This window comes from Neodiprion fabricii, chromosome 4 (genome assembly GCF_021155785.1).
Source record: "Neodiprion fabricii isolate iyNeoFabr1 chromosome 4, iyNeoFabr1.1, whole genome shotgun sequence".
Taxonomy (NCBI): domain Eukaryota; kingdom Metazoa; phylum Arthropoda; class Insecta; order Hymenoptera; family Diprionidae; genus Neodiprion; species Neodiprion fabricii.
In genome coordinates this window covers 2,085,795-2,112,634 of record NC_060242.1, presented here as the reverse complement: position 1 = coordinate 2,112,634, position 26,840 = coordinate 2,085,795, and the positions used below count along the sequence as shown (strand labels likewise).

Genomic DNA, 26,840 nt, shown 5'->3' with positions numbered 1-26,840 from the left:
TTTTCACTGCAAGGTAATTACGGTTCGAGGGGAAGCATTCTTGATCAGGGATTTTTATTGTTCAGTTTCGTAATAATTCGGGGAAATTTTCGTGCTCCGGAAAAGTAAATATTTTTTGTTCTAGAGGTTGTTGTGCCAGCGGTAGGTTGGTTATCTTTGGAATTGAGTCGACGTGAGGCGAAAGTCCTCGTGTTTCTCGACGGGTATTGAAACTGTCCTAGATTATACGTAAAAATGATCAATACAATTGTCGTCAAGAATATCTCTTCGATATTTAAACTCTCATGCATATATTTACAGTTATCGTTCGATCCTTGTTGTAGAATTTTAGTTATTTTGAAGACTCGAAAGGAATTGCGAATGGACTTTTTTGCAATGTCGTATTATTAATTGTATAGAATCTTTTTGCACGCCGTCGGTACGCTGCGACGTTTAACTGCATCCCGCAGGACTCGACTACCTCCAACAACACGCCTTCGCTTTTCGGTACGTGTCCGAGTCACTTGATAACATTCTCGGATTCTTATATCCCGAAGAATATTTTCCGACGAATGCAGGGAGCATCGTCAACGGCAAAGTTAATATCGCGGGTTAACGTCCCTGGAATGCCGCAGTAACCATCAGCGCCTTAACGAGTTCCCCGAGGATTTCCGAGGGCGTACGAACAACCGCTGTTGCATATTGCTAATGCTGTACTGTAGGCAGGCAGGCAGCCTGGCATGTTGTCGAGTCGAAGATCTTCTCGCATCGGCACAACGGTCATCGCGGGTTCGACGCACTCCTATTTGCTGCTCTCCTCTCCTGTACCGAGATCGACGCTTTCGAGCTTACGCTGTCGGTTACATTTCAGGCGACAGCGTCGCGAGGCTGAAGTTAGTAACGTTAAGGCGACGATCCATCAGTGAGAAAATCATTGTTGCACAATTTTAGAATGGTTTTGAACCAGTTGACTTTTCAACCTAAGAGTAGGCATGTTTTCTCTTTGTCATGGTTTACTAAATTTTATCTCATGCAGCGTCGTCTCTGATGCATCCGTTCCTCAGGCCGTCTACCGCGTGTACGTGTGCATGTGCATAGGCACATTTTCAGATTTTGCGCGAATGAGTCACGGCTTTGGTAGAGTACACGTGCCATCCCGGAAAGACTTGGCCTTGACCCCTGGGACGACGTCCGTCGTGCCTCCGATGAGGGCCCGCGATCCGCGGTCATTGTAATTCAAAAATTTAACGGTCGGACCCCGTCCTCAACGTGCTACGAATAGCGGTTTTATATTCCTGCTGCTTCTCTCTTTTTCTACTCTCTATACTTCTTTTGCTTTTACTCTCTTACGTTGTTATACCGCGTTCTAGAATAGCTGCACACCTCCATGTGATCTGAAACTGAACGTTTAACCACCGGGAAGCGCTTCGGCGTACTGGACTGCCTCTAGGCTAATACGAAGCTCGTTGTCATCGAAATTTTACCGTATCAAGGTCGTTGATCAATGTACCTACTGGAACTGCTCCGAAATTGTGTTAAGAGAATGTAGACCGATACAGAAGCCTTGGAGTAAATGTGATTTACCGTCGTCAGTGACGATGAACACTGAAAACGCAGTCCAAGGTAATGGAAAATTGTTGGTTATAGGTTAACGTTCTAAGGGTAGAACTCGATACCAATTAAACTCATCATGAATGTGTCGGTACGTAAGAATTAGTTGGGACTGGTTATTATCGGAGCGGCGTTAAATCGTGATCGCATCATTTAGTGCATGGATTTTGCAATTGACTCACGTACGATATCGGGATGAAAACGAATGGGGTAAAGAAAGAAAAGAAACGATAGTCAGAAAAAGAAAGGAGCAAAGAAGAAACTTGTCTACTTAGAGAGTGGGAGAGAGGATGGAATTGTTTACGCGTCTCAGAGGCGTGCAGTTCAAAGTGTGTTGTCCTCCCCGTTCAGCGTTTCATGAGTTCAATGTTTTCCACCGCACTTGGGTGGTTTGAGACAAAGAGCTTGCGCGAGAGACTTTCTACTCTGCCGCATGTCGCCGAGACTAGACATCTTTATAGCTCGGTGCAATGTTCCAATGTGCTCTGCGGTATTGGACTCGCTCATTTAAGCGACAGCTGATTGAGTGTGCAGGCATTATATATATTGCACGGGGGTCGACGGGCTCTGGAAGTCAAATATCAGTGCTGTACCACCACCACCACCTCCACCACCACCATCATCCGACCACCCCGTAGTCCCGTTTCAATTGTGAAAAGCTCGACGTTGTAATTAGTTACACTTTGTTTGGTCTTTTCTTCTCGCGATTTTTATCTACTTTTTTTTTTGTATTGTCTTCTTACTTCTGTACTTTTTTTTCCTTTCGCGCGACCAAAACACGGGGGTTCGTAAGGGAGAAACGCTATTTGACAAACCTTGAGAAAGAACGGAAGAGAGAAAGAGAGGTTGTTATTTTTAATACATGCAGCTGGAGCAAGGTTATTGGGATGCTCCACGGACGCGCATCTCGCGTAGGTAAGAGCTGAGCAGAGTTTATCTCGTGTCTTGTCGTGAGTTTTGGTCTTGGTATTTATACGATAGATCGGAGGGATGTATTTTGGTCGTCTAACATGCGTGCTGTGCGTCGAAGAACGCGCCACGAACGTACGACGAAGACGCGCCCGTCGCCCTGCAGCGTCCCTAACCTTGAACTGTTGGAGCACGCTTATACCAACCCAACGATTATACTGCCGTGCTATTTCTGGGGAGAGTCAAGGGCCCCGAATACCCTGGACGTTATTAGAATCCGAGACAAAGTAGACGTAGTGCTCGGAATAAGTCGATGCGATCTCACCGCGGTTCTTAGAAAACTAGATCACGGTCAACAGTTAGGTACTATTTCCATACCAATTATTCCATATATCTGCCATTCGTTAGTTCCGCTGTACAGCATCGAGGCCGAAGGGCATTGCTGTTTGGAAAGGCAGTTTGATCTTACTTGACCTTTCGGGGAAATTGATCGTAGTTAGAGTCGTTACAAGCCGATTTGATCAGGGGACGTTTTGACATAAGTAATTTATAATTTCTAAGCCGCTCATCAGTTCTGAATAGGATCGTGTGAGCTTTTCCTTATCAACTCGAGGCAGGGAGAACAGAGGGTGGAAAATCGCTCGAGTTGGTAACCACTGGTCTACTGCGTCGGGGAAAATAGGGGGAGGGTTCGATGGTACACCTTGAAGAGGGAAAGTGCACCGTCTGTATCCCCGGTTTCAGCGCCACCCTCGCTGCTACCGCCGTCGACTGGGGGCGGGGGTTTCGGAATGGTAGATGCTTCGAGAAACGAGAAGGGTAAACATAGCTGTTTGAAAAATAGAACACTCGTTAGGGCATCCCTCGAGCTTCTTTGAATCTATAGTTAGCAACTTTGAATCAGGGATACCCACGGGCCATGGGAGTGGCTGTGAGGTTGAGAAATTTTCACTAGCTTCCTTCATTTTTCACTCCCGTCTTCAATGCCATGATTTTAGTCGGTCAGAACCGTGCAATCATAACCATATTCACAACACTCATGGAAAACTTGAGGTTCAACGTTTATGACGTTCTATTTTTTTATTCTCCATACTTTTCCTTTTTTGTTCGTTATCATGGATCGGGTACTCTACTTTTCTTGGCACGATTTCAATCTCGGGGATTAACGTTTATGTACAACTTTCGATTCGCGCGGGTATATAGAATTCCGTCCAGTTTTATCTATCCAGACACTTGCAGCAGGCAGTTTTTGAGAAATCGCTGTTTTTTTTCTTTCCACAATTATATTCCACGAGGGTAGTTATTCGTAATCCGAATTGCATCGAAGAAGCCTGTTATGCAAAAAACAAAGATTCGCAATGGGAAAAAGTTGGCATCGCAAAAATTGCATTTGTGACTCTTGACGGCACGGGTTGAAAATTTTTTCATTTCGAACGTTCAGCAACGGCACTCGAGCTGTCGCGGGGTGCACGACGTGCGGTTCATGGATTTTGCACGTACATTGCAGACAGAGGAGGAGGTGAGACAGGGAGGGAGGTACTCGTGAAAAGGTTTCGTCTGGCCGTGCACAGCGGTGTATCAGGGGAAGCTTTTGAATGTCAATGTCTTTTGTTTCCCTCTCTTTCAGTCGGTGCATATTGCATGTCATGTACCTTCTCTTTGCACCCTGCAGTGGTGGCGGTGGCTGTACCGGTAGTAGTGGCTACATGCCACGGCACACTTTCATTGTACCACGTGTAGGTCCAACCGTACGCACACGCCCGTTTTACCCCCACATACCAATTTACTTGTTCGTGTACTTATGCACGCGCAGCACGCGTATATAATAATACCTACCCGTGTAAAGGGAAGCCATTTTCGGGCGACTTTCTCCAACTACCCCGTCGTCTCTTCCTGATTCTGACGAGGAAGGTATCCCAGATCGATATCCCAGATTTGATTTCTCTCGTAATATGTCATAGTAGACTAAACATGAAGCGTTTTCTCATAGCCGGTGTGAAAAAACGTAAAGATAAATCGCTGTGGCCGTGGCTGTGGCTGCTGCTGCTGCTGCGGGATATTGCATGGTACAACAACACGGGATGCGAATAACCCGACTTCCACCCCATCGGCGATGGGCGGAGGTGAAGCGGTGTTCCAGAAGCTTCGAGGCTACCCGAAGCACGCATGTGCAGCCGTGTCAACGGTGCACAAGCCCAACCACCCACTCTTCCGCCACCACCACCACCACCACCACCACCACCACCAACGGCGTCGCCGACGTGGACGAGGACGAGGACGGGGTTGCAGAGGGTTTAGTGCAGATAGGAGGTTGAGGTCGCTGAGCCAGTCGGCCGCCCCAATGGTTCCCGGTGCAAGGCATTGACCTCCAGCGAGTTGGGATGTCTGCCGGTATTGATTTGGCGCCGGTGCAGTCCCGTCGAGGCTTGGGGATGATAGCTTCGCGAGTCGGCGGGGGACGCGGCCGCGGGGAGGAGGGTGCAACGTACTGGGGCAAACTTTCCTCTTTCTCTTGGTAAAACCGACGACGATGACGAGGACGACGCGCCGTGCCGTTGGAGGGCGGTTAAGGGCGTCGAGGGTTTTTTTTTTTTTTTTATTTATTTTGTTTTTTCTGAGAGGGGACCGTCACTGTCCCAGCGTTCCCAGCGTTCGTTGTCCGTCGGAAACAGAACACGTTGCCAACTTCAGATTACTACTCTCACCCTCTTTTACTGTGGGACTCGACTGCGGCTCCTTTCTGCGGTACCTACCGTTCGTTTTTACGAAGATATACGTATGTATTACGGTGATGAGGCATTGCTGGAATTGTTTTTTCTTCCGTACACGGAAATTTTTGTAATTGGAACCGATGGGATTAAGGATATTGATCCTTGATAATCGCAAAAATCGATACATACCACGAAGCAATGTGCGCTTAACCGAATCCTACAGTCCGATGCGTATACCCATGTATACATGTTTATATGGTCCAGTGTCGAAACGGGGCGGTGGTGCAAGCCTTGGCGCAGCTTGCAGTGTTACCAGAGCAGGAGAGGAGAAGTGCCTGTGAAAGCTCTGGAGGGAGCTAGGCAAGGACGAGGGAGGGGGTGCCACGATCAGGATGGTGCCACTAGGACGAACTTTCGCTCTCTCGTCGCGATGCTGCTGCTGTTGCTGCTGGTTCGATGCGCCGATATGCGATACCAGCGATGAAACTAGACTAGCAGTCGCTTCGAACAGCCCCTAGATTTGTTCTTTTTTTTTTTTTTTTTTTTCTATACGTACAGAGGGACGTTCCTACTGTCCGTGCGTTTATCCCACGAAACGATTCCTGTTTTTCATTTACTCTTTTTCTTTCCCTTTCTGAATTTAATCCAGAGTCCGGTTAGTAGAATAACCTGAATTTCTGCCCGTGCGAATTTTATTCTGTTTTATTTCTCTGTCAATTTTTTTTTTTTTCTTCTGCTTGCACGCCATTCGGTGCAGCAACGGTTCTTTTTCCATCCGATGATGCAACGTGCATTATATTTCAGTAACGAGAATATTATACCGAGGCTAAAAGCCTGCAGAGCCTGATATTGTAACTGTGAGCTGCAGCTGAAAAAGAATGAGATGCAGCGAAGAGAAAAAAAAGTAAGAACAAGAATGAGAGAAAGAGACGAAAAAAAATAAAAAAAATGGGATGGGCTGAGTTGATAAATAAAATTGCATTCACACCGAGGGTGTTTTTGCTTCTTTTTCTTCACTTCTTCTTCTTATTCATCTTCTCCTTTTTATTTTTTCGTTAGCCTGCAGAGAGGGCTATGCAACGAATTGAAGAGGGGAGTGGTTGGCAACGTATATAGCTTCATTGAGAAAATATATGCATATACACATATATTGTCTACGTTCGGTATTACAGCGATGCTGCCAGTCGTTCGAGAAACGAGGCCACCGACTGTCTGGCCCCCTTCCCTGTCCCTTCTGCGATCACGTCCAGCCCTGTACCCTATTTCATGGTGTTATAGATACCGCGAGACCCCTAGCAAACTTCGAAGTCCATCTTTCGCATGCCAGTGTGTTGTATACCTACCCACACATATCGTGTAGATACCCACTCGAATCGTTTCGCTCGGTAAAGAAGGAATCTTTATGTTTTCAAGAAAATTCACGCGTGTCGCGTAGAAAAAATACCTGATGTATTACGTTTCTAATGATTCTTTTTTTTTTTTGTTTTTTCCTCAAATCGCAAATCATCCTATGTAGGCAGAAATGATGACGATGATGATTATGATGATTGTGTTAATAATAGAGGATGACGATGATTCTGATTTCAGTAAATCGTACGGCAAGACCTCCAGAGAAATGAGGGAAAAATGTAACGAAAGAAAATAAAAACACGGGAAAAATTCATTCCGGAAGTGGTTTCGCGGGTGACGCGAGGAAACGTGCCGGGATGAAATAGAAAATAGCCGAAGGAGATTGCGGGGAGTCGACGAACGCCCCCCAGGATGTCGACCCTGGAAGGCGGGGGCTGTGATGGGGCGCCTACCCCCGATCGATGCCCGACGTCGGGTGGATGCACGCGTTCGAACAAGGTATGTGTGTAGAACGTTATTTGCAGCACGTACCGGAGACGTATTTTAATTCATCAAGATAAGCGCAACTTGCAGGACTTTAAACAGCTCTGTAACCTGATATCAAGTTTGGTTACGCGATCGGGACGTCGATAAGTTATTATTCTATGCGAGAAATGAAATTTAATATTTGAGGGTTTAAAAAATTTATATCGACTCCTTGCAACATAAATTTTTTGGTGGTAAAAAAAATCGCAGGTACGTCAGGTTTTACAAATATTTTTTTTTTTTTTTTTTTGCCGTACAAAATGTAGGTAGCGACGGATTTAACGATGTCTCAATTTCGAAATTCCTGAAAATAGCCTTTTTTAGAAATTTCAACGTCGTTGAGGCAGTAGTGAAAAAATACGTACGCTGTATACGTATTGCTGAAGTGAAAAATCACAAATTGTTACGACACTTTCGTTCACTTGTTTCAAACTTTATTCACGTCTGTTTGAAACAGCCGTTAATCGAAATTGTCGAAAAGCAAGACGAAAAACGAAAAAGAAAAAACAACAAGTTACAGGCCCTTTTCCTACGGCGAAACTTTGCTTAAACAAATCTTATTTCCATCTTCTTTTCGTGACTATAACACAAAAAAAAACAATGGAAAAGAAAAATCGAAATTTCACCAAAGGTTCTTTTATAAAAAAAATGACGGTGAAGTGGCTGGTAAACGAAAACTTAATTTTTTTGAATGACCTCCGCGGGCAATCACCTGCAGGTCGCAATTTTCAATCTATAACAAAAAACGAAAAAGATTTTTAAAAGAAAGATACGAAAATCTAGCTAATTTCGTAAGATTTTTTAAATTAATTGAAATTTAACGATTTTGCGACCGAATTCTTCTCAAGAGAAAAAAAAAAGAACAAAAAACTGTTCCCTTCAAATTGACACCATTTTTGTAAAAATTAATATTTCTGAAGCTTGTTAAATCTCTCAAGACCCCCGACGAATCTGAATACTTTCGCGGTTCCCCGTCGCCCACGTTATACACCCAATTTATTAATCTTCTTTGCAACGCGCCGCGTCGTCTCACATCGTAAACCAAAAATCGCCGACACGGGGTTCGAGCCTCTTTCCACAATCAGGGAGCGCAGGGCGGCGGTCGACCTGCAGCCTATAACGGAGGGGTGCGGGGGCGTTGATCCGTCAACGGTGCCACGTTGCTACACACACACACTCCTATGCACACCTATTCTGCAGTGAACGGGTGAAGGGCTGGGCGTTGCGCTGCGCCGCGACGGTGTCGGCCGGGTGCAGAGGTCAGGAGTCACGCGCGGTCGTCGGGGTGGCGCCCGGTCTAGACGGACCATTGTTCGGGGGTAGGGTTGAAGGGGGGGCGGGAGGGTTGTCGCGACGCGTTGCAGCGCAGCCCTTTTTCACCCCCCGTTTTCATGCCGTTGCACCGACGCGGTCAAAGTTCTCTGTGCAACGAACTTTGAAAGAGATTTTTGCAAAACCTTGAATTACATTTGTCGTTATATCGTACAATGTATTTATTACACTATGGAACAATTGGAATCCTTTAGTTTTTTTTTTTTTTTTTTCTACTGCGTTTAGAGTATGTAGTTGCGAGTCCTTGGTTTAAGGTAAATTGAGATTTATAAACAGTATTGTCACGTCACGTCAGGTTTTACAGCGGAAAGCGTTTGTTGATTTCTTTTTTTTTGTTTTTTTTTTGTCATGTAAATAAGTGACACGAAACTTTATTTTTTATTACAAAAATTTGTATTTTTTTGAACAATTGGCTTCTCTTTTGTAGTCGCGGTATCGCGTTGTCACACTTGCGATACCATTGTAACGTACTTGGCGTTACGGAATTGAATTCGGTTCGTCGAGAGATAAAGCGAGCAGAATAGGCGGAAATTATAAGATGAGAAAAATTCTTTATTAGCGATACGCCTCTTCACAAGTTCGAATCTCCGGTCCTAGCCAGTTTGGCAAAAATATTTGCGGTCAAACCACAGTCCGAAAGATTATGCAGTTACGATTGCGACATCGGAATCGCACATAGTAAAACCATTTTACTATGAGGAGATTGCAAAATGGACGATGCAAACTTGTACTTTCCTCCTGCTCCTTAGGTAACGTCAAATAATTTTGACTTCTGTATCAAGTTTGATATTGATTTTCCGTGTTTTGTTATACAATACAAACAATATGTAAAACATGTACGTACGTAGACCTACACGCGACGTTCCATTTGAGGCCTGCTAAATCGGGGCGCGACAGAGCGCGTTGGTGGGAAAATTGTACCTCCTGTAATACCTACGTATACAGTGAACGTCTAGTATCGCAGTGCACTTCACGCACCGATGCGCTATCGATTCTTCCGTTTCCATTAAACATATACACGGCAGTATTTCACACACGCGCTTCCACAGGGTCACGCACATAGATAATATATACGAGTATGTGCATATGCCGCATGCATTGCCTACCTATGCGCATATGCGTATACCTGCGTATATAGATACCTAGGTGTAGAAATAATTGAGAGAGCGACGTGCGGGCGTGCAGTAGGTGCAGGGTACGTATACGTGTGCAGCCGACGCCCCGTGAGTCACGCAATGCAGGTGAGTCTGGCTGTCTGCCCCACTGCTGCACTCTAGTCACGGGGTCAAAGAGCTCTTCGCAAGCTGCTGTACGTGTACGAGTATATCGATAATATAAACCTATCTGTCTTGCACTCTGTATACCTATATATACGTATATGTATGTACGGGACATTCCGCGCCGACTCAGTAAACGGTTTGACCACGATGATTTTCAATTTCACCAGGGATTTTTCCTAGGTTAGTACGACGCCTGAAAAACTTTCAAATTTTTTTTCCATCGCTCGTCTTTCCTTACCCTATGATTTTTTAAACCCATCTGAAAACACACCAAAATTGATTTTTATAAAACAAGGAGAAAGAAAAAAAAACAACGTCCGGTTTGACACAAGATACCGAATGTTTTTTTTTTCTCTATTGTTCACAAAAATCAATTTGGGTGTTTTTCGTATTAACGTAGGAAAAATCTTTGGTGAAATTAAAAAAATGTCATGGTCAACCGATTACTGAGTTGGCGTGGAATGCCCCATACATATATGCATGTGTGGGTGTGTGTGTGTAACCTGCATCACCCGGTTCGTTGGATGTAATATAAGGTGTAACAACACACATTGCGCCAGACTTTGAGATAATACTGAAAAGTTTATTATTCCTTTCGTAGAAATGCATAGGTATGTTATCATAATATATGTGTATACATATGCGTCGTTATCAGCCGTCATGTTATAGATTCCTCATCATGCGAATCATTCGGACGCATGCAGCCCGTGCAAGGCTGTAAATCGCTCTTCTCTTTGTCAAAAATTTTGCCACCTTTCGCGGTTTTCAAAATCGATGTTTACTGCGACGTATAACTTGTATTCCCGATTTTTTTTAACCCTGTGTTTTGTTAGTTCTACACATTACAGTATACGTATCAGAATCTTTGAATAAGATCAGGAAAGAGAAAAAAAAAATAAAAAATCCGAAAGTATCTTTGGTTTCCGATGAAATTTTTTTAATACAATATTTGTTCTTGATACTAATCGATACAGTTGTCGATTATACAATTAGGCTTCTTATTTGCGTCCAATTCAGCATAATATCTTCTTCTAATTACTGCCACGTATACATACATGTATGTATATTATTTACGTGTAGTAATTAAAATTATGCCGACATTCGTTATTCGATTGCTATAGGCACGTTATATCATGCATTATACATATATATATATATTTCGCGGCGTTCGTTGAGCCTCAAGATTATTTTATTCACCTGCATATCCGGGAGACTTTCCGAGAGTGCAATTAGCGCGTCTCAAGTACCAAAGCGCTTCTACTGCTACTAGTACTACCACTACTATCGCAATACACTGCGGAAACGGTGTAGTTTTTCACCAACTTGTCAAGTGTGCCCGTGTTATACCCTCGGTCTTTCACCCCTTTGTTCCTTCATCCCTGCACATTCTCGTATCGATGCGTTAAAATCGTACCTTACATACATTCGCTGTGTGTAATTGTTGGCGGATGGTTATACCGCGAAAAATTATGAAAAAAAAAACGTATGTGTATACCTATACGTACGTACGTGTACAATTTTAAATTGTCAATACCTATCCTTGTTACGAGATAAAGATAAGAAGAAGAAAACAAAAAAAAAAAAAAACCGCATCCTTTTTGTATTATTTGCGAACAGCGACAAATTGGAGCAAGTTGTGAAAAGAAATATTGAAAGAAAAGTAAATTACAACCGCATAATATCACCAATGATAAGACAGTGATTAGCTAACCTTTTTTTTTTTTCTCCATCGTAATATAAGTAATGATAATAACAATAACAATAGTAACGATCACAACGAAGTAAGTTGTTGATAATATGGAAAAATTGAAGAGTAAGAGTATGTGTATGCAGGAAATATTATTTTTTTCAAACGGCGCTAGCCGGAAAGCATCGATCTTCTTTTCCCTGTTGGTCGTACGCCGCGAATAACGCCAAGGATCGGAGGGCGAGGGGAGAGGAGATCGCTGCAACCCTCCGATACGACGCGACGCCGACGCCGACGTCGCGGCGCAAGGGCGCGGGCGCAGCTCGGTGCAGTGGAGGTCATCCACCTGTAAGGTCGGGGTCATAATCTTGGCCGTCTGAGGGCGGGGGCACCGGCTCATCGCCATGGCAACCTCCCCCCGACGATTTCCACCACCCCTCTTCAACACCCCCTGCGCTTTACCTCCTCCCCCCCCCCCGCCTTCCTCGTCCTTCCTCGTCCCTCCTTCGCGCCTCCCGAGTCAAGGCTAGGATGCAACCGTTTCGCACCGCGTTCGTCTTCTCGCTCCGCACCATGCAATACTGTCCTTTTTAAAAGTTTTTCAGTTTCATTTAATTACGTTTTTTTCTCTCTTTCAACGATACGACGCGTTTTAACACTTTATTTTCAAGCTTGGACGCTCGTCATCCCATCCTTTTTTTTTCTTGGTTGCTTGCAGCTCTTTATTTATTAAACTAACGTTTTGGCAACAATTGCCGAGTTTTTTTCGTTCCACTTGGTCTCTGAAATATTTCCAAGTCTAAGGAGAAGTATAAAATTTATTTACTTATTTACCGGAAAAATAGCGCACGTTAACAAATGGTCGGAATTTTTACTTTTACACGACGGAAAAGCATTTTCTGCTAATTTATCGTGAAAATTAGAATGATAATTTTCACACAAACTTAATACGAACCAAAAAAATTTTACAGACGGTTTCAAAGTTTGTCTTCCGATCGTTTTTGTTTGGCTGCCGTATTGGATCCGTGCATTTTGAAGTTTCGAATTTCGAGTTCAGATTCGTAATCATCGACCCCAAAAGCTCGTGTATGCGAAACTTCAAGCGAATCGCATGTAAGGAAAAATGTATGCATGAAAGAGTTAAGGTTAGAATATCTCGTTCTTCCAATCGGCCAGTTATTTTCTTTAAGAAAGAATAACGTCGATTCGTACTATTGGAAACTTCGTTTCTCCTTCTTCTTCTTTTTCCTCTTGCTCATGAAACTAGGACAGAAAATATTCTCAGTATTCCGTGTAATAGCAGATATTGCGACGGAGGAATAATAATGCGTAAAATATGGAAAAAGAAAAACAAACTGTAAGGCCGAAGAGAATGAAAAACTTTTGACTGGGTGTCGTGATATCATACGTAGAAAAGAAAAACGCGGATATTGTCAAGTAATTTATTAGAGCACGACGTGGACGAGTCCCGGGGCTTAGTCATATTCGTATATGTATAAGGTATAATTCGGAAGTGAAGAATCTCGTAAATTACTCGTGGAAAAGCGCGTTGACGCACCGAATTACCGAGAATCATCCCCCAGCGACGATATGACTCATCCCCGTAAGGACGAAAACTTTATCTGCTAAAATCCTCATTTCTGCTGGCTGATGAATTATCACTTCCTCCCGCGAGCGATAATTACATCACAGAGACACTAAATATACATACATACGTACATGCATAGGTGTATATTATCTAGGAAGAGATAAGATTGATAGAAAAAACATTCCTGCAGGTTTTCCGCATACGTATTTTGGTTACTAGGCGACCCACGAACGACGCGACGACCCAAATGAACGATCATTATACATTAAGCTGATTACGTTGTTATTACACGACGCATACACAATGAAATACAAGAATCGGATCCCTGTTTCGTTATACGGACCCCCCGAGCTATTTCAGAATCGATGATCACCGTTTTGTAACTGATATTATTCTACAGACGACTTGTTTGTACGATCGTTAAACACGTCTCGTTTGTCGTTAATTTTACCTCAGGTGTACAGTAATGATATTCTTCGATAATTTTATACCAGAATATAGAAAAAAAAATTCTTCTTCTTCTTCTTCTTCTTTTAGTGTACAGCAAACAAAGCCATGAAATTACAGCCATCGCACGGTTGATTGTTGCACAATTAAATGTTACGTATAACGCATACGTAACGCAGAATTGCGTATGTCCGTACGTGTTGGTGTAATCTGTATCGTTATAGCACCGATGAGTCTCGATAACGTAGACGTGTCGTATTTGAATAAGGAGAATAGATAAATGTGTAAATTAAAAATTAGGAAAAGATTCCACGCGATGCGATTAATAAACGGTTTTTTGATTTACGAAAGGTTTTCATTTTTCGTTCGAATCGTGGCTTTGAACTTTGTTATTTGTTAAGAAAATCGAATTCCACGAAGTGCAACGCGTATGTTCCGAGCGCGATAATTATACCGCGTATACCTACTTATAATCGATAACAAGGTTCGTGTCATTAATGTAATCCGTCTGTTCTTTTTCTGGTACGCTCTGATACACATATACCTATTTGTACAGCGATGTACAAACTACGCGCACGCGTGTATGTATGTATAATATACGATCAACGGTTTTTAGAATTCGGGTCTATAACTACCGTTCTACTCGTAATATCTACTCAGGTCAGATAATCAGCTGAACTGTTTATTCAAAGCTTTTGACCATAATAAGATCGCATACTGAACGCCGACGAGATCAGTACATGTTAGACCGGGAACCCATGACACTTTTCATGTCTCATTTGTTCACACTCGGCAGTATAAGACCCACCCAAATCCCACCTTCCACCACACGGAGATGACTTCGCCGAACACAAATCGTGGACCAAAAGGTGGGGGCTGTGCCGGCGAAGCTGTATTAAAAAATCCGAGATCTAGAATTACTACTTACCGTTCGGCGTTTGTCGCAAATTACTGCAAGTGAAAAAAAAGTTTGGGCGGACGGCATTGCCGAACGTGTAGATTGGATATGACGCGAAGTGACTCTGTTTATTGTTGTAAAAAATTGCTAATAAAAAATCATAACTTCTTAACGTTCGGCATTTTGTTAATTCATCTAATTATATACTAAAACTCGAGATAATATGATCGCCGAATATTTAGGTTGGATCGGGGGCTAGCCACCTACGCGTACTTTTGTCGTAAGGGTGTAGAGTACGCCTGTATCACACATTAATGTTCGGCACTGATTTTATATTGTTTATCAAAGGCTCCCGGTCTATGTAGTTCGTGTCTGCGTGTGTAACATACGTAGGTCATTGGATTCAAGCATTCGTTTGAATAATTATTACTCAACACCGATAAATCAAAAACGTCGTTCGTGTATTTAATATTATGATACAGAGTGTCGGATAACTAATCGAGAAAAAAAGAGTCTCCAAGTTTATATTCGTAATAATGTCCACAGTAGTATGGAAATTTGTGTTATTATAAATTTACACGAAACGACGTGGAAATTCTCTGCAGAGTTTACGATGATGAGTGGGCGTCAAAGACGTCGATTTTTTCGTTAAAATTATTGTAACATACAGCCGTACGGCGCACTTGATTCCTTTACCGTGCAGTGATCCGATTATAGGCGAGATTAATATATATTCAATGTCGCCGATAGTAGGGTCACTGATAACAACGATGTTTGCGAAAAAAATAACAAAAAAAAAAAAAGAAACCTTGACAAATCTTTCCACGATAAAAATTTAAAATCACGCAAGGCTGCGCGAGCAAACAGCTGTGACGTATCTGTATGTGTATGCGTGTGTATGTATGTATGCATGTATGTTTGTTTGCATTATTGTGTGATCAATGTGTGCCATGCTTCATCGTTTACATATTTGCATACATAGTGCACATATATGTTAGGTTGATTAACACGAAATAATTTTTTTTTTTTCACCGTACTACTTCCTCACAAAAGTGTTGCTTGTGATGAGAAAAAAGTCACCTGCAAATTTGAACTCGATCGGATAAGATTTAGAGGTCCCGCTTTCGTGATTTCGTTTTTACATCGTAATAACTTTTTCTGAATATGAAACGCTGTAATAGTAAATAAAAATTGTCAAAAACCGAAGTAAGATCGGGCCGTGAGGAAAGAGAGAGAGAGGGAGGGGGGTGTTAACGATGAAATTTATAATAACCGTCAACGTCTGGATTAGACGACCGATATATATAATATCGGAGATTGCATCTCGGGCCTTGCCTCATAACAAAATGTCCTCTGATCGACCCTGCCCTGTCTCAATGTTAACTTATCATCACAGATACGAGGGGCTTCGACATTTCTCTCTCTTCGTATGCGTTTTGATGCACCTATTATATATATATATATATATATATATATATATATATATATATATATATATATATATACATGTACGATGTGTTTGTTGCCGCGTTCGGTCGCAAACTGTCACTTTGTACACATAACATCATTCAAGCTGCATAAATATAGGTATGAGTGGGTTTAGTACGTTGTATATTATACGTATGTACGTACGTCTCCAATGGTTCAAGTACAGCCGTTGTACGAAACAATTCCTCGTGCAGTTTTACTTATATTTGTCAAGCCGTAGTCCGGTTTTCTTTTCGCGTTCACGGTAATCGTCCGCCGAAACATTTTTCTTCTGCTATCCTATTCTACTTTTCCTGTTTCTATAATTCTCTCTAACTCGCTCTCTCTCGCTAAAATTCTGTCGCAAACAAAGGTTTCAAATTATTTATAACTTATTCTTCTCCGTAACTCTGATGTTAAAAATAGGGATGAACTTTTTATTTTGTTTTTTTTTTCGATTTTTAATCCGTTCTCTCGGTATCTTGTCCAGAAGCTTATGCTTATTGGTCATTCTTACTAGTAACGTGTAACGTATCGAAATATTGAAAAGAAAATCATTGTTTTGAAAACTTAGAACGGCTTTAAAGGAGTCTAATGTTCAAAGTTTAAATACACTTTACTTTTTAAAAATAGATTATTCAATTTGAGACGAACCTATACGGTTGTAAAATAATTGTTTTTCCTAAAAATGAATCGTTACATTGTCGTTACGAACTGATTGCATTTTTTTTCTATCTAAAATTAGATCAGTCACATCACGCGTGCAAGGTATGTAAAAAAAAAAAATAGCTTTGACACGTTTGCGAACTCTGTTGAAGCGAGCGCGTTAAGCGTGTGATAACACCTCGTTTTGGTGATTGCAAAATAATTATTAGCCTGCGTAAGTTAGCACAAGGTTACCGAACGCTCGCAACGAGCGTGATTATACGCAAGAGATTGCACCAGTTTACATTACAGTCATCACACTTATGTATAAATATACCTATAGATGCATCGTTGAGTTATAATTCAAATTTGGAGTTGAAAAAAAGTTGAAGTGTTTTATGAAAAATTATTCAAAGATGCTTGCAGGCGAATTTTCTGCCTCCTCCTCTTTGACGTTCAATGATGCATATCGGTTATGTATTAATCACGATCTATACTCTATAGGTTTCAACCTACCGACACTGTGAATTATCGTTCGAGCGATAACGCTCAGATAACACAATAATGACCTTTTTTTCACACGTAATGTTATTCTGTTTATTGAATATTTAAATAAATTGGCGCAATTTATATTGACTCAGGTCGAGAATAGTAAGAAAATCTGAATCCTGTATATCTCGTTAATCAAACGTATTTCGTCAAATGAAAAATAGAGATGTAAAATCAGTTTTTTTGTACATCGTCTTCTTCTCATCAACGGTTTTATAACATCCAAGACGTATGTTATAGATATTATAAAAAAATATTTCTTTTCTTATACACTAATTTAATACATATTAATTTGTACATCGTAGAACATCACGGATACGTTCTTTCATAGATCTCTGCGTACTATTAACAGGCAGAATAACAGATAAGACCCGACACATTACGAGTTAATTGAGTTAGTTCCATAATTTACGGTAGGTCGCGGTGACACGCATTACACGCAGCCCTCACATTTTGACGGCGTTGTTGATGCTGCAGAATTTATCCAGATCCGTCATTATTTTCACCTGGTCAAACACGCTTCGTTTGTCGCGGTCTATCATCCGGTCCGAGATGAAGTTACACATAATACACGTACTCCGTTTTTATTTCGAGTGATACGAAAAAGTTGTATGCAAGTAATTCGCATCAGATATACATCGCAGATTTTACAAAATTTTAGCATTGCGTGACGCTGCACGATGGATTTTTTATTAGCGAAACAAGGGATGGATGTAGGCAGTTAGGTATCGGGATTTTCACAATGGCAATAACCACATCATTTAGAGTGCGCGAATATCCTCGGTTCCATGGGTATAATAATATGTATACGTAATACGAGGCGACATGGCATCGCAAAATTTAAACACACTTCGTAAGCCGTATTAGTATTAACAGGGTCAATCGGCGACGGTCAGGGACGGTGGAGACATAATATAACACGCATTTCAATAATCCGCAAGGATTTGTGCGAACGTAGGCCTGTATACGCGTACGCGTAACATCACTGGCACAGATGTTTGTACATATAATACATGTGCCTGCGATATATATATATATATATATATTTACAAAAAATGAACACGGCATTGTTGTTTTTCTATCTTCATTGCCTTTTTGCGAAGGCTCGGAACGAGAGCCGCATCGGTAATGATAAACTGTAGTCATCCACGAGAAAAATGACAAGTTTTGCTCCGAATTTTTTTCAATATTTAGCAATGTTACGGAGCAAAAACATTCTAAACGACAAGTGTGCCTGTATTGTTATTACACATTATACGCCTAAGCTGACTGCGCTATAGAAGTTGCAGACAAAAGGAAAAAAAAAAAAAATTAAAAAAAGAAAATTGCATGCGAAATATGAGCTGTTATATAACTTACAACGATCGTTACGGATGTACCTTATACCTATGTAATAAAAATCGAAACGCGTAGTAAAATAGAAACGCCCGCACACGGATGGATTCGCTCATCGCCAGCTATCCAAATTAACTTGTTTCATGCCGGCGCACCTATAATAGCATTCGTACGTGGACGTGTGCGTGCGTGCGTGTGTGTGTGTGTGTCATACACCTATCTAGGTATGATGCCAGCTGTTACCAGGCAAACCGCGAGTTGCCGTGTAAGTCTTATACAAGTTGTAAAAATTGCGAATTCGGTGATGCTAAATTATCGTCAAATCGTACATGACTAAGGCACAATGTCACACTCACCTTCCAGTTTCGGTTATATATTCGCAGTTCGTATACGCAGTACATACACCTTATGTATAATAACATAATGGTAAGTGTGGGTAATTTTATGCACAGTGCGATGGGTACGACTGACTGGCCAAATGTTGGGACTGATTTAACTCACCTAACCTAACCTAACCCAATTCGACTCGGCTTGACTTTGATCAGCTAACATGCATGTGTGTATTGATAAAACTAAAATAGGTACGCAAGTACCCGACTCATGGTCACGGTCGAGTCATCGCGCGGCTTCATCATCAACTCCTCCAACTCCGGCTTTACACCCGACACGGTCAGTTTAAATAGAAATATTCACAATTTGTGATTACTGCTTTTCTAACTTTTCCTTAAAAAATGGACACCGGGTTCACATTTTTTGTCTTATTTCTGTCTTTTTTTTTGTCCGTTTTACGGGGCGGAGGGGTGAGGAGACAAACATTTGTCTCTCTTTACATCATATTTTATCGTTAAATTTACATCGAAGTTTTTAATTCCATTTGCGGTGCAGACGGAAAAACAAGAGTACGCTTCAAACTTGTTAAATTTTACGGAACAGTACACAGTGTGTGTACGTATGTACGTATTTGATATGCAAATATTGAAACATATTTTCGAATGCACGTATCGAAAATTTCTCATGTTACATGCTCAACTTATATATATTATACAACGTCGATATATTTTATACCAACGCTTATTATAAGCGATGAGGAAGTAACGTCGTAATTCCGTTCACTTTAGTTAATACATATAATATAATGTAATATATGATATGTAACGTGTAAAGCGAGACAGGTTTGAGCAGGTGATGAAAAAAAAAAAACAAAATGCGAGTTATTACGAAATCGTCCTTGAAAATATATCGTTAAATTTTACCACAATAAATTCATTCAAGTAATATACTATGAAAATTGTACTTTAGGTTGAAAATGTTAAAGAGAATCGTTTCACAAGTGTGTCGTCGTTAAAACAGAGAAAAAAAACTCATCCAGGATCTCGACCAAGTCTTAATCATCGTGTAAACGCATTGTTCCCACCAACGGCGCGGCTGAACAGCGTTTCCGATAAAATTACAATAGTTTCATGCAATCAGCGACTGCACTATCCAAAGTTCATAAACTCGGCGTCTCCAAGCACGCACCCGCCTCTGCGGCAAGAAGGCGATAAGTGCCTCATAGTGGATCCAAGAATCCAGCAACAGCAGCGGCCATAAGGTTTTCAAACAAAGACCGGTTCTCGACTCGAGAAGGTCACTGGTTCAAAAGCGGATAGCTCAGCGGGAGGCTGACGTTTCTGGGTGATAGACAATGGGGGGGAGAAGAAGGTGACGGAGGTGGCGGAGGTGGCGGAGGCGGAGGGGTATAGAAAATTTCTCGCGTCTCACTTCACGGCTGGAGATCATGGACTCTGCTCTCGTGACTCGGCGCGGTGAATTCGACTCCAGTCGAGAGGAGCACCTGCTCTTACTTTCCATCCGGCTGCCCAAGGCGTTAGAAATTCACTTACACCTCCCTCGGCGATATGCGCCCAGGGTTCGTTGATCTCGCCGAACTTACATGCTGCTGCCGGCCGAAACGCCGTTCCCGGGTGAAATTTCACTCTCCTTTTCAACTCGCGACTAGCTACTCTCACCGACGTATAAGGCATATATCGCCAATGGATTGTGGCACCGTGACCCAGAAGTCCGCGTGAGTTCGCTTTGTTGGAAACGGTGTTCTCTGCTTGTATTTTTAGCGCCGAACACACGCTGGCCTCGAGACGACAACGGGGACCAAGTTCTTCCGGGAATATCAGCTTCCCGAACAACGAGAAAACTCTTTACGTTACCGTGGAAAAGCCCAACGACAAAGGCCTGAGAGTCTTCTCTTGACCACTTGGCTGCGATCGGTTTCGTCATGCTTCGAAGCCGCGCGTTTCGTCTGATCCTGATTCTGGTTTTATTCACACCCGATTCTTGAGCTTTCGTAAGTTCGCTGTTTCCAGCTTATAAGTTGGGAATTCGCGTTAGGGAAATACTGAGAACGGTGATGGGAGGGAGTGGTGCTGATTTAAACAGAAGCGACCTTCAAAGAGACGTTCAACTTTGTCACCGCAGAAACCCGCGAAGGTTATGTTACCCGCCTGACGGTGGTCTGTGCAGGCGCTCTTTGCGTCCTTAAATATATCGCCTGCTGCTACAGCTTTCCTTTGTTCCGTGCGATAAGGGCAGCGTGATGTGTATTACGGACTGTTGATGCGATGGTTCTAATTTCTTTCATCGTATAAGACTATGCCGAGTAATTATAGATCCAAGTTTCATCAGCCGTATAGTTTGAAACCGCAATTTCACCTCAGTGATATTTTTAAAGCGAGTGAAAAATGGAAGGTTTGGAAATAAGAAACACATCATGCATGAGTGAGCAAACTGCCTTGCATTCTACCGCAGGATGACCTTCTTATGCCATATATAACAAACAACACTGCATGAATTTTATTGCCATGAATTTCGTAGGAGTTTATGAATCGAAATTGCAACGAGGATTTCAGCAAGTGGATGTATATAATACAGCAATAGAGAAATGGAATACACTGCATTATTTTCTTGATTGTTGAAAGTTTGCTGAATCTTACCTTCGCCGTTTGTGCAATCGTGGATCGTCAAAAATTTCTGTCTTCTATGCCATTGCATAGAAGACCTGCAGCTGACTATGAGACGAACGTAGTTTTCTTCGTGAGTTGTGGCTGCCCTCCGTTACGACAAGTACAGTTAAGATATTGTACCCATCATGGACAAACTGGAGCCAGAGGGAGAGAGCTCATCCGGCTGAACCCACACCGCGGCATGAACATCAACTATGAATCACTGTATCACTTGATCTCTATGTGGTGAATTCTCGACGATTCTTGGTGCCGTTTTTTCGCATATTCTTTTATCATCTCTTTCTTTCCTGGTCTCTGTCTTCCCAGGAATCTCCGTTGGAGAATTTCAATGCCGGAAAGAAGAAGAGTTCATGGTATTATTGTGAGAATTGGAGTCGATAGGACGCTGATGTACGATGATACAGTGTAATGATTTCCCCGGTTCGTGACTGTCAAATTTATGCAACGATTAATTAATCCGGTACACATACCCAAAAGTGAGAAGAGACCATGGAACAAGCATGAATCCCAGCTCGATGAACGGAACCCTCCTTCTATCGAACATTCATTCGGGATCGAGCTAAGTGAATAGAAAGGATCAAGACAGGCACAGGCACACCAACGTCTCATGAGTTGGTATCGAGTGGCCGACTTATAGAAGCGAGCGTCGCGTCGCGTCGTCGAGTCGCTGTGGCTGCTACTGCTGCTACAAGCGAGGAGTGAACAAGGAAGGCTTTCTCCGGGGACCTTGAACTGGTGCCCGAGGCATTCTGAACTTGAACCACTCCGGAGGTTTGTGGAGGCCTCCGATCGCCGTCGTAAGTATGTATGTACGTATCTCAGACCTGTGGCTGGTGCCTGTCATGTTCTCGGTCTGGAAATCGGTATCAACTTTCTCAAGAGCCTAGAATGTTTCTTGGAAATGCTCGTTGCTATACATATATATATGCATACCGGCTGTCGTTACGATACCGTGTATGCTTATACCTTATAGGTGTCTATCTGTGTTTCTCTCTGTAACGAGTGTTGCGCGGTAACTGTACGTTTCACTTAGCACCAACGCTGCAGGAAGCGGTTGGAAAAATTATAAAAAGGCGTCTTTATCGAGTATATAGACTTGAATTAAGAGAGGAAACAATTCAGCGCACGTGGTTGTGCGTTGGTTAAATAAGATAGTGCTGCACTTCCCTTCGGTGTGTAATAGGAAATGGTTGTTGGAAAATTGAAAATTCGTGGGCGCTTATCATCGTACATGATGATGGAATACGAATGAATCAAGTAATACACGAGTTTCGTTCGATATTCATTGGAACGTATATTTTTGTAGACGGTCTCGATGGCTGCTGATTCGCGTTGCTTGTCACCTGTTTGTTAAAATTATTTTCAAAAACATTCCAGACTTCTTAGTTATATCTACTCATCTACGAAGAATGTACGCATAGCCATATAGCGAGCCTGGCGATGACGTATAGCAGCGGATATTTGTTCGAAAGAACAAAAATAATCATCAAAAAAGATGAACGACAGATTTAGATGTGTGTATAATATTATACCGATAACCATCTCAGCACCTGCACCCCAGACATGGTATAGACATCACAAGAGATTCCTTTGTGTGTTTACACTTGCCTTGACTAAATGCAAAAGGCGAAACTTGATACTTATTGGCCGCGCTCGGTTGCGAGGTATCGAAACGATTGCGGGGATCCGAGAATCGACGGTATAGAAGCGATGATAAGCCCCAAAGAGCGTGATCCGATTGGTTGAAAGACAACAGGGCCTTTGATCGCGAAAGCGCGTATAGGAACCCGGTGATTCCATTCGCCGGAAAGGAGAGTTATTAAATTCGTTCATTCGAATAACAAAGGTGACCTCGCCTAGCCAATCGGCAGATCGTTCGATTGCCGCGGCCACCGAGATTCCAGACATCCTCGAGCTGTGGTAAATTAATAAACGACCATCCAGGTCTCCTTGAATTCTTTCGGGGGAGAGGATTTCTCCGTCTCTGTCGCGACTACCTAGTTTCAGGCAAGTCATAGTTCTCGGTTCCGTCCACTTGCTATAATTTTGACCTCTCTCGGATACCAAGTCTTTGTCTCCTCAAGGTCTGCCAATCCCGGGCTTGTTGAAAGTAAAGACTGCCAGATACGTTGATGACGACCATTCCTAGTGGCAAGCCTTGTTTCGCCCAATTATCCTGCATCTATACCTATGCAGACCGTTCAGTACCCGTTCATATCCGGAAATATGATTCATCCATCCTTTTCAAGCAGCAAGGTCGCCAACCTGGGGATCGATTCTGTAATTTCACTTTTCCCATTTCACATTTACCACCATCGAAGCTTTCCGATTGGTCTGCAAAGTTTAGTCAACCAATCAGAATACTTGGATGGTGGAAAATGTGAAGAGTGAAATTAAAGAATCGATCCCCTGAAGCGCGAGGACGATGAGCTCGATGAACCTGACTTATATCGAGACGCCTACCAACGCCGAGAAGATGGAACGCAAATAGATAGTCAGCTCAGACCTCCTTTGAGACTAAGGTGTACACGCTTCTTCCCAGCCTGCTGTTCTACCTCTCTCTCTCTCTCTCTCTTGCTCTATCGCCACATTATATCTCTCTCTTCTAACTCGGCAGCGGCCGGCTGCCAGTGGGATGCATGGCGTACACCAGAGCTGGTGGTGTAGAGGCAGAACCAGACGAGAGTCAGCGTCCCTAACCTTATACAACAAAAGTCGAGCTGGGCGAGCCCGTCGACACGCCGGAGTAACCAAAGAGCCAACCAGCCAGCCAACCATACATTCAGTCAGCCGGGCGAGGGACCGACCGGACCTTGCAGACTGAACAGAGAATGCGCTGCGCGGTGGACCGGTTTCAATAATTCAACTTGATCTAGAGATCTAAGCAGGTCCTCGGGTAACGACTCTTATACGCGAACCCACGCCGGTCCCTGGTCTCTCCTCCCCCCCCACCCCCCTTCCCTGGTCACCATTCGCGACCTCAAATTATGCAATCAACTTTGATTCAGTGGTGAGAAACCCGGATGGCCTTAGGTAGTCTGCGTCATCCGCACACCTCACCGTCTGGCTGCTGGTAACGTTCAGTTCGGATCAGACCACTGCTGGTTCAAGGTCTCGGTCCTATTCAATTATTGATAACGAGATCTGCATCCAGAGCAGGGTTGCTCGAGAGACAACGTAAGCAGATCTCACCGAACGTCACCGTGTTTCCTTCATCTACCATGCCGCTTTACGATAGAGTTGACCGCTGACTCTTGACCCGATGCACCATCGTCGATATCGACAATCGTGCTCATGGGCATTTCGTGTTGCACTAATGCCACATCATGAAATATCCCTTTCAAATTCCGTTGATGTTAGTGCAAGGGCTTAACCTTCTTTCTCAGTTTCTTATGAAATTGCAGTACAGCGTAATCGATATTTGGTGAAAGTAAGGGTTTCCTATCAGCCTACAGGTGCAGAACCTTGTCGCTCGGTTTCTATTCAGTCCGTCAGTTTCTCTCACAACGCGATCAACGCGTTTATCTTAAGGCCTTGGCCTTCGTTCCAGGCTGACCTAGAGGGTTGAAAATCCTGGAGAATACTCTCCAGGTTTACACGTATTGTACAACAGGTGAAAGCCTCGGAGATCGAGTAGCTTTTTTTCGAAAGAAAGAATAGGAGGAAGGTATTTGTTCTTGCATCAATCGGACCCCGAGATGCAAACAGACTTGGCGTTTCGTTGTACAAATTATTCCTCTTTTTCGAGCAATTGAGAACCTTCTTCGATCCAAACTTTGACCAAGTTTCGTACGAGGGATGAATGCGACACTTGAAGAGCGGTCGTTTCAACCGCATCCACTCTGGGTCGGCAAGTACGCGTTGTTTATAGTTATGGCCGCCTCGACCGATAGGAGGTGCAGATAACAAAGTCCGGCAGTCGAAACTTGAAGAGCACAGCGAGTCAGACGCTCTACGTAGGTGATCCGAAAATATTTGTGAGTCTAAAGGCAAAGTGAGGGTAAAGAATCTACGCTTCGCATCGTTCGAGGGACACGCGAATCTGTACCGTCGCACATATGGTCTGTTTTATGAATTCGTATCAAATTGTAGAAGGTATTTTATTTTAAACAGGAACTTTTGACAGATTTGAAATTGTAGAGAATATTTCGGTTTCGGCTTGATGCGCTTCGTGTCCCGGCTAACAGTCCAATTCCCTCCAGGACCGCCTTCCTCCGAGAGCATTCCTCCGGGCTCTCGGGTCGAGTTGTTCCGTAGCGTAAACATCCGATAACCGATCCCGCATGGTTTTTCTGGCTGAGCGAGTCCTCTTCAAAATGTTTACTTCAAAATTCATATTCAAACGTCAACATGTGTCGTTATCTCTGACCTTCATTTCCAAGAATTACCTTGCTCATCAACGTTAAGGTCAAGCATATTTCAACGCTTTATTAATTTATACCACTAGAGGTGATAACGCGCGACTATTGTTCTCCCACTTCTAATCATGCTAATCGATTTCCATACGAAGTCGATCGGCTTTTATGTAAGCGCGGACTATAGACTCGGTGTTTCAACGTGCACGAAGGCATGCGGTATAGACTCCTCTGTTTTATCCGCTCTTCGTAGCTTCTTTTTTATTATTTTTTTTTTCTTTTATCTCGTATGCATTGTGCACGGCACATATGATACGTTTATCTCTATGCTATGTGCATGGCTATATTAATGCCCGTGTGTGGTATATATGTACGTTTTAGCCCGTCAAGAACCGCTGTAGTTCAGCGGACGACACGCGGGCGGAAAGGGGGGCTAATCGATAATCGTGGCACTCTCTGGGTTCAGGAGCCTCGTTCAAGGACAAGGCCACGTGATAGCGGACGCGCAACTGGGCCGCGCACATACAGCCACCCCTGACAGTGACCGTGCCACCACTTTGCGGGCCCCGAGAATCTGCTGACAAAATTTCCGTTTCAAATTTACTTTGACTCGTTGAATATACATTTTGCAAATGTGTTCATAAAAAGTTTGAAAGAAAAACTGATACGAATGAAGAAGTTGAAAACAATCTTTTACTTGTATAATTATTGAAGTATCCGTACGATAAAAAAAAAATGTATAGGAAAATTCTTAACAACGTATTATATGTTATACATGTATATCAAAATATGGGTAGAACTTTTTACTTTTGTTTTGTTTTTTTTTTTTCTTTTTCATTTCGTTCTTATACCCTATGTTATTTTATATTTATCTTCTTTCTATCCAACTGCTACACTTTTCTTCATCATCTTATCACCGACAATGTAGTTGAATACATATTGTTTTTTCCCGGGAGCGACGAAGCGCAGGGGGAGATAAGCGGAGGGGAGTGGGATAAGTCGGCCACGTCCCTGGGCGTTTTCTTCCACTCTCTCCCCCTTCTCTCTCCCTCTCTCTGTCTTTGTCTCTATCTGTTCAAAATACTTTACACACATGCGTGTATATTACAACACATAGACGTATTTTTGGGCGGGTGAATCGGCGGGTTTTACCCC

General features: G+C 42.8%; 1 protein-coding gene across 1 annotated transcript in view; it reads left to right on the top strand.

Annotated features, from left to right (window-relative positions):
- Positions 1-7,006: 7,006 nt before the first annotated feature.
- Positions 7,007-26,840, top strand: part of LOC124181124 (nuclear hormone receptor E75) — a 146,442-nt gene continuing 126,608 nt past the window's right edge. Inside the window, exon 1 of the mRNA XM_046567369.1 lies at positions 7,007-7,058. Coding sequence (XP_046423325.1) covers positions 7,022-7,058 — 37 coding nt within the window. The 5' untranslated portion in view covers positions 7,007-7,021. The remainder of the gene's footprint in view (positions 7,059-26,840) is intronic.